Source organism: Miniopterus schreibersii, assembly GCF_964146895.1.
Source record: "Miniopterus schreibersii genome assembly, chromosome: 19".
NCBI lineage: Eukaryota > Metazoa > Chordata > Mammalia > Chiroptera > Miniopteridae > Miniopterus > Miniopterus schreibersii.
In genome coordinates, this window is record NC_138119.1 from 27,731,016 (window position 1) to 27,739,729 (window position 8,714).

General features: G+C 52.2%; 1 protein-coding gene across 5 annotated transcripts in view; it reads right to left on the reverse strand.

Annotated features, from left to right (window-relative positions):
• CAMK1G (calcium/calmodulin dependent protein kinase IG) overlaps positions 1-2,752 on the reverse strand; it is a 29,953-nt gene extending 27,201 nt beyond the window's left edge. Inside the window, exons 1-2 of one of the 5 annotated variants that reach the window (XM_081122178.1) lie at positions 2,411-2,437; positions 2,252-2,290 (exon numbers count right to left, since the gene is read on the reverse strand). Coding sequence is in view for 2 of the 5 variants with exons in the window: in XM_081122176.1 (XP_080978302.1) it covers positions 1,448-1,499 (52 nt within the window). In the remaining 3 variants the exon portion in view is untranslated. Of the gene's footprint in view, positions 1-1,447; positions 1,576-2,251; positions 2,291-2,410 lie in introns of those variants that run through there. The other 4 variants (XM_081122175.1, XM_081122177.1, XM_081122176.1 and 1 more) reach the window with 4 other exon arrangements.
• Between the last annotated feature and the right edge of the window lie 5,962 nt (positions 2,753-8,714).

Genomic DNA, 8,714 nt, shown 5'->3' on the forward strand with positions numbered 1-8,714 from the left:
ATTGCCCCAGCCAGGCATGCCAGTGCACCTTGAGCTTTCTGGAAGGTGACTGGAGGGATCTGCACCTGGGGAGGGAGCGCAGAGGTGGCACAGGCTGAGCTCGGGTCTGCTGTGGCAAGCAGCTCTGTCTAAGCAGCCTTCCCTCCGAGGCACCAGGTTTGACAATCAGCACAGCCCCTGCAGCCTGCTGGCCGCCAAGGGCTCGGACTCGTGTTCCTTTTGGCAGCTGCCCGGCCCCGGCCCCCTTGCCATTGACCATGACCGGACGCCTGCAGTTGTAGCTCCAGCGCGCAGCCGCTCGGCAGGCCAGCCGCTCCACCTCCCTCATTCATCCCGCGGCCCATTCACGCCGCCGGCGCTGGCAGGCTGCGGCTGGCCCCATCCCTCGCAGGCACTCCGTGTGGCAATTTATTTATGGCCATGTGCGTGCGTGAACGGGGGAGAGGGGGCGAGGGAGGCGCTCTCCTCTCAGAGAGGGATTCATTCTTTCCAGTCCCAGCCAGAATCCGCTCCAGTCCTGCCCGGCTGATCCCCTGGGTGGGCACTGTGCTAGGCGCTTCACCAGCATTCTCTCCTTTAGTGCCTCACGGGCGCCTTTCAGGGCAGGTATCATTAACTCCATTTTAGAGTTGGGATCCTGATGGGTAAAACATGTTAAACAAAATGCCCCAAATCAAGCAGATGGTAAAGGACAGGCCAACAGAGGCCAGCAGCAGCCTCTAGTCCCCCTACCACGCAACCTGTTGCCTCTTTCCTGGTGGTGGCGGTTGGGTCTCACTTACCTCCACACCCATCCTCAGGATGCTTTCGTGCATTCCCAAACCTGACTGCTTTCCCTTCCTGCCCCCCCCCCCCCCCACGTGGCTTGCATGGCCTGAGAAAGGCTGCATCCCTGGACCACTCAGATTTCTTAGCATTGAGGCTGGGACCCCAGGCACCTATTGCCTGAGCCTCTCCCTGATGTAGCCCAAACCTTTCGCACTCTAACCTGAAGCTTCTTCCCCAAGTTCTGCACCTTTCCTAAAGAGTGCTCTCAATACCCGCCCCCCCCATCCCCACTCCCACACCGTGGCTGTCTGCAGCATCAGGGAAAGGTCACTGGTTATGTCAGAAGACCTGGGTTCAAATGCTACTATCATCAAGTGGATACTGCCAGCATCCAGCTTGGCAACCCCAGGCAAACCGCTTAACCTCTTTGAGCCTCAGTGGTCTCATCTCTACTAAAAGAGAAATGATACTTTACCAGCCTGATGGACTCGTCCTAAAGATAATTAAGCAAAAGCACATTATAACTGTGAAGTGTGGTCCCCACGGCCAGTATTACTAAGCACTTTGTGTTATGGCCTATTGGGTCTCATCTCTGGCTCTGGTTAAGCCTGGGTCAGTAGCACTGCCAGGGGCCAGGCTCTGCCCCCAGCCTCTGGTCTGGGAAAGATCATCTCCTTACCCAAGACGGAACCTGCTTGACTCTCTTGACCCTTCTCAGCGATTTTCCTCATGATCAATTTATCTGGCTCCAGAGCGAGCAGCCAGCCAGCCGCGCACTGCAGCCAGACCAGCCGAGCCCCGCAGCGCCTCCGGGAGCCTCAGGGTTAAGGTTTGTGCGTCAAAGTTACGTGGTGGAGAGAAGGGGCCACAGCGTGGATGGGGGTGGTGGTGAGTCCAGACCTCCTTTTAGCATCTTTACCTGCGAACTGAACTAAGGAAGTTTAAAGGCAGGAGGGAGATGGGCGCACCCCCGGGGAAGGGGAAGGAGTGGTCTGGCGACCGACAGCAATTCCGCACGCTCCGGGCGGCTGAGTTTGCAGCCGAATGCAGCCAGGGATGCGGAGCTGGAGCCGGCCCGGACCCTGCCAGGGGCACTGAGGCTGGTTTCCCTTTCTTGGGCTTGCAGAGCCACAGGCTGTTTATAAATCTCCTTTTTGCCCCCTGGCCGTCCTAAATCTCACCACAACCCAGACAGGTAGGCGGACCGGGAATTGCCTGGGTGACAGATGAGGTCAGAGAGGTTAAGAGATGAAGGGGGCAGGGGTGCAGCCCTCTGGAGGTCCCGACACCCGCGGATGGACTGCCCCTCCCGGGCACAGAGCCCTGAGGACTGTCCCTGGAATGCAGCCTGCAGGAGGGGCACAGACAGTTATGGGGCTCCCCTTTTCCTGCCCAGAAGTGCATAAGGTTCCCACTCAAGGCTCCCATGGAGGTCCCACTCGGACCTCATTCAGACTTCTTTCTCAAGGCAGCTACAACTTACCCTCAATACCACAACCATCAGGCGAGACTGGAACCGAGGCTGAAATAAACACCCAAGTTGCTCACAAACTGGCTCATCAAACCCACTCTCTGGGAGCCCCGTGCCCCCACGAAGCAAGGAAACCTCCTCACATCAAGAAAAGAAGCAGGTTCGTCTTACCCAGGGACTCGGAAAGAATTCGTGCTCCTGGTGCTCCCACTCCAGCTCCTACAGGTCTGCGCGGATTAGCTGCTCCAGCGCTGTAACAATAAACCGAATTAAAGGGGAGGAATGCAGGGGTTTTCTTTCCCAGGACCGTAACCAGGCAGCCTTAAAGGGGAGGGAAAGTAGCTAGGTGGCTTGCAGCTCTCCTTCCGCTCCTCTGCCCTGCTTTCCTTCACTCCTAGTAGCATTTAGTCTGATCCAGAAAAATGCTTTTGCAAAGAGGCCCTTCTATGCTGTGTGTGTGTACGCACATGTGTGCAATTGTGTTTGCATTGATGTGTGTGATAGAAAGAGAGAGAGGAAAGAGAAAAAGCAAAAACAAAACATCGGATGAGAGGTTTCCATTGCCCTGAATGGGGTGACTACAGAAAATCCAAGAAGCTTTCTAGATCTGCCTGCCTCAGTTTCCCTCTTAACCACTCAGTTGCTGGGGCGTGTTGTCTGAAAATGCCCACCTGAGCAGTAGTAGGGTTTCTACACTGGCTGAAATGTGGAGACTGGAAAGCCCTTGTTTCTTAATATTTTTCTGCCTTGAATTCTAGTTTGCATTTCTGTTGCTTAGATTCTCTAGGTATAATATCCCAACTAGCAGCTGTCTTCCTTCGGTTTGAACACTGGACTGGGGAGTTTAATCACAGCCTGAGGCAGTCCAGCAATGCTTATGGATATCAACAAACACTAGAAAGTTTATCTCTGTAGGGTGCTGAACTCTGCCTCTGACATCTTCTCCAGAACACACACACATACACTATTCCTTAAATATTTATCAAGCACTGACTGGGTTCTAGGTACTGGGCACACAAAACCAGACCCAGACTCTATACTCATAGCACTTCTATAGTCCAAGCACACAAATCAGTCCATTCTGTGCTTTGTCACATGCCCTGGTACAAGTTTGAATGGGGCGAGGAACTGCCTGTCAACATCAGCTCACCAGAACCCTCCACCTTCCGCCCCCTTTCTTTCAATCCACCTGTAGAGTGCTGGCCTTGGCGAGCCCCGGAGCCAGGGATACATGCTCAGCTGTGGAGACAGAAATAGGTCCTGCAGGTGTCAGGTGCCATAGGAGAGAGTGTTGCCTCTTTATGCTGAGCTCAGAAGGCAGATGCCCTGGCAGCTACTGACCAGACCACACGTCAGACATCAGAGGCAGGAGTCAGGCAGAGCATCCATTGCTTGAGCATTGGCACAGGTGACCAGAGAATGGAAGGGGCATTCGGGAATGTTTTTCAGGGAGGTGGAGGAGAGCTTTTGGCATGGTAACACATGTAGAGCGCTCATATACACCCGTGCTTGCAGGTCTATTTGGTTCAGTCTTCTTTTTTTTAATCTTCACCTGAAGATATTTTTTTCCATTGCTTTTCAGAGAAAGTGTGTGTGGGGGGGAGGAGAGATAGAGAGAAACATTGATGTGAGAGGAACACATGGATTGGTTGCCTCTTGCACACGCCCCAACAGGGGCCAGGGATGGAGCCTACAAACAATCCCGGGACCCTCAGTCTGAGGGCCGATGCTCTAACCACTGAGTCAAACAGGCTAGGGCTGGTTCAGAGCCTTTTAATGGCTTTACCTCTACATTTTCCCCAATCAACCACTCAACCAGATATTTATTAAACATCAGCTAAGTGCCCTATAGACAAGGTAAGGCTAAAGTACAGAAGACCATCAGAGATCCATCAATAGCTAAGTAAGGTGGTCACCAGAGATGGGACCACGAGGGTCAGACTGCAGTAGGCTGGAGACATCAGAAAGTTTTCATGGGAGTCAGCCTGGCCTTAAGGATGAGCAGGGCCAGATTTGGGAGGTGTGGTGGGTGGGGTGGGATTAGGAGAGACACAGAGGTTGGAATACACAAGATGCATGCTGGAAATGACAAGATGGGCCTGCAATGCGGTGGGGGTGAGGCTGGTGGGCAGGGTGTTTGAGCAGCCTGGCAGAGGCTTTGGACTTGGCTGCAAAGTCAGTAGACAGTCACTCACTGTAGGTTCCTAAGCAAGGGCATTGGTGGGAAACCGCAATGTGCCTGAAGTTGGGAGGTGGAGACTGAAAGTCGGCAGGAGAGCTCTGCAGTCCCTGAGCTGAGGGATGAGGACCTGGATTAAGGGGGCAGCAGGAGTGGAAAGAAGGGAAGGACCTGAAGGGGGTGCCGATGCCTGTCAGGGAGCAGCCTTCTCTCCCCTCAAATGACTGGTAGGTCTGAGCTGATCCAGGTAACGCTGGCAAAGGGAGGTGTGGCCAAGTGTACTCTCAGGTGCTCACCTCCACTGCTCCCTGAAATACACAAAGTAAGGGACCCTCTTATGGTTTGATGTAAGAAAGAGAAAAGGGAGGTGTGCTCATGAGGACAGAGCAGTTCTTTCTCACCTCACTTTGTCTGCATTGTCTTTTATATTTAATTAGATCTTGAGATTGAGCTTTGTAGATAGCCAAATGCTAATAAGATGTAATGAGATGCCAGGGTGGAAAAGGGAAGGGAAAACTACCTTCATTCATTCATTCATTCATTCATTCATGCATGCATGCATGCATGCATGCAGCATGTAGTCATTAAGCACTTACCCTGTCTTAGGCAATATTCTAGGCTCTGAGCATACAGTAGTAAACGAGATAGGTAGTCTTGCTTTCATGAGTTTCACATTCTAGCAGTAACGTCAGATTTTAAACAAATGCAGATAATTATGATTGTGATAAGTGCCATGAACAGCTTAAGGCATTATGAAAGTATACGTTATGGGGACCTTACCTAGTGACTTTCAAACTGGAATCAGAAGGAAAAAGAATTAGGTAGAAGAAAAGTCAGAGAAACAGAAGAACAGCATGTGTAAAGGTCCTGGGGTGGAAAGGGGCCACACCTATTGGAGAGACAGAGAGAAGTGCATTGTGGCTGGCCAGTGAGGGCATGAGGGAGAGAAGCCCCAAATGCAACTGGTGAGGGGAAAAGGCACATCCTGTGCATGGCCTGAAAGGGTAACGAGAAAGATAATGAGGGGCCACCAACAAACAAAGGACACTGACTTCACAGCACATTCCAATTTGAAGCTGGGTAACAGGATGGAGTAGGTACAGGCAGGGGTGGTAGGAGGGAAGGAATAGAATTAAGGGACAATAGGCTGGCACGCAGGCATGGATCAGTGTATGACTCGTTACTTTAGTGTTTATTTGTTTTAAAAATAAGACACCAGATTTCTAGTATTTCCAGGAACCGACTCTGCTGTGTCTTTGTGTGCGTTGTTCCTGAAGCCTGTGATGCTCTCATCTTTTTATTTGAGCTGGACCTGCAAACAGTTTCCTCCCCTGCACACCCTTTCCTGGGTCCACAGGCAGATGGATGACCCTCTCTGTTCTCCCAAAGCCCATCTCTGCAACGGCATCCAGCCTGCTCCACTGGGGTGAAAATTGGTCTGATACATGTCAGGGCTGCCGGACAGTGACAAGCTCTTTGAGAGTAGAAACCATGATCCAATTACCTCCATCATGGCAGCGATTGTGTTCCATAAAGATCTACAAAAGCAAAGGGCTGACTCAGACCTAAAAGAAGAGTTTTCTGGTGTGTCCTGAGCTTGATACTGTTGATAGCAGAAGGGGGAAGCATTCAGAGCGTTAGTAATGGATGGGCTCCCCATACACATGCAGAATCCAGAACATGTAACAGCCCGTTTCTTCTGATTTGTGTTGCACCTTCCAGTTTCTTTAGAGTCCGCAGGGAGCTGGGTGTCGGGTGGGCCACGCATCCTCTGCTCAGATCCCTCTCCCTGGGCCTCTGCTGTCTCCAGCTCTCCCCGGGAGAGGCGGGGTGGCGCTGGATCTTGCAGGTAAGGTGTCTACAAGATGAGTAGCTTTTCCCCTGATCCCCTCCTGGCGTGTTTGCTGGGTCCTTGCACTGAAAGAATCTCTCGCCGTTGCTGCCTGAGTCACATTCCCAGCTGAGCCGGCCTGGACGGTGCCTGTTCCAGGAAGCCGTGGGGGCGGGATAAAGGCCACCAGGGACCTGAGAGTTCTGGCTGATGACCCAGTCGGTCCTGAAGTGAGAACCTGCTCTGGCCCTTGCAGGGGTTGCAGTGCCTCTCTCCCTGGTGTCCATCATTATCTGGGTGTATTTCTGTATCCACAGCTGGAGGAATACGTCATGGCTCTCCAAGGTCACACGCCGGTGACCTTGAAAGAGCAGGAAGGGAGCTCGGGGGCAGCGGGCCGGCAGTCCTGAGTATCACTTGCCCCATCCAAACTTTTATCAAGGTTACCTACCAAGTACCTGATTGTCCAATTTCATTTTAATCTTTTTCTGTTACTTCCTAAGCCTGAAGGGAATGAACAAATAACAAAGGGGATGGCCTCTAAAGGGAAAATTATGATGGTGAGGATTTCCCTAAAACCTTTGGCCCACATCGCCATGTGCAAACAGGTTTTGGATTTGGCCCCAGTCTGGGGTTTAAGGGACCTGGCTGGCATTTGTCTCCATAACATCTTTATTAGCCAAGCAACCTGGGGTGAGCCTAAAACATCAAGATCTTTCTGTTTTTACCCGTCAAACTGGGCCGGCGATATCAGTCTACCCCTCGAGGTCAAATGAAACATGAAAAGTAATGTTGCGTTTACTCCCAGCAGAAGTCTCGTGCCCACCTCGGGGGCCTCAGGGCACAGACAGATTATAAAGCGGCAGGATTGCTCTCGCTTCTCCAGAAGGATGGCAGAGCAGGGCTCCCTCAGTCCCAAGAGTGAGTTGCCACTGCCCTCTAGTGACAGCGTTCTGCCCAGACCTGTGCCTGTGTCCACCCCTCTGGCTGCTCTTTTCTTGGCAGGACTCTTTCCAACCAACCCTTCCTCAAAAAGCCCTGCCTCATAGTTCTCCACATTCCTGATGGGGCTGGAGACCGCTGCTCCTTTTCAGTGATATTATAAGCACCAACAAGTATTTGTCTATTGGGAAAAACCATGCCAGGCATTGAGGTGACACCCCCCTCCTCCCTGCCTCCCTCTGCTCCCTCCTCCCTTAGGACAAGGGGCTCTTAGGCCAGTCGTCCCTACGATGTCAACCTTCTGGAACATTTCCGGGGTGATTACCAAGCCCTCTGCCCTCTGTGGAAAGGACCTAACAGGGCCACAGGGACTGCCTGCTAATCTTCTCTGTCCCCATGGTGCCCAGCACAGAGCAGGCATGGAGCAGGCATCCTGCAAGGATTCATCTAGAGAAGAACTTGACTAGTGAGTGAATAGCTGGCCTCAGGAGTGTCTCCTCAGACAGATCCTAGCCTCTGTAATATGCACTCACCCCTTTGAGAGTTACAGTGAGAAAGCTGAGTCAGGCGCAGAGCTGCTTCGGGATTGAACTGGGAGCCCTGTTACTAGAGGCGTGATCCTAGACAATTTTCTTCTCATTTCTGAGTCTGGTTCTCATGCATAAATTGGGCATAAAGGAGTACATTTCTCAACAAGAGGGTCATAAGAATTAAATGAGATAACGGTTAGAAAATGCTTGGAAAGGATAAACACTCAGGAAGAGGGCCCTTTGGGGACATGACTCAGTTTGAGACACTGCAGGGACCAATACAGAGAGTAGGGCAGCTCAGGAGAGCTCGGGGAGGCCAGCAGACGGGGCCAGGGAAGGGGCAGTGTGGGCATCGGTGTGTGTGTGCTTGTGGGTGTGCATATGTGTGCACGCCTGTAAGCCAGATGTTTGGGACAGAAGATTTCCATGGGCAGTGAGGTCTCAGCTTAAGATCTTAAGGTACAGCCCGGCTTGCGTGGCTCAGCGGTTGAGTGTCGACCTAGGATCCAGGAGATCGAGGTTCGATTCCCGGTCAGGGCACATGCCCGGGCTGCGGGCTCCATCCCCAGTGACTCTCTCATCATTGATGTTTCTGTCTGTCTCTCTCTCCCTCTCCTTTCCTCTCTCTGAAATCAATAAAGATATACTTTAAAAAAAAAAAAAAAAAGATCCTAAGGTACAGAGATGACAGGTCCTCTTGCCTCCTGGGGTAACTGTCTTTTCCAGGAAGAAGAGAGGTCCTGAGCCCCTGAGCATGCTAGTACCAGCAAAGTCCAATGTATGCCCTGGTTATGAACTTATCGTGAGTGGGGGCCAGTGAAAGACTAACCATTCCTTAATAATGGGCTTGGGAGGGTGCTGAACCACTGGAGCGCCCAGGACCTGGGAGCTGGACAACATTCTGAGAGCACATCCACCCCGGGGGCCCATGGGGAAAGTAGCAACGACAAGTGGTCCCCTGCCCCCCACCTCCTGAGGACAGTGAACCCCTCT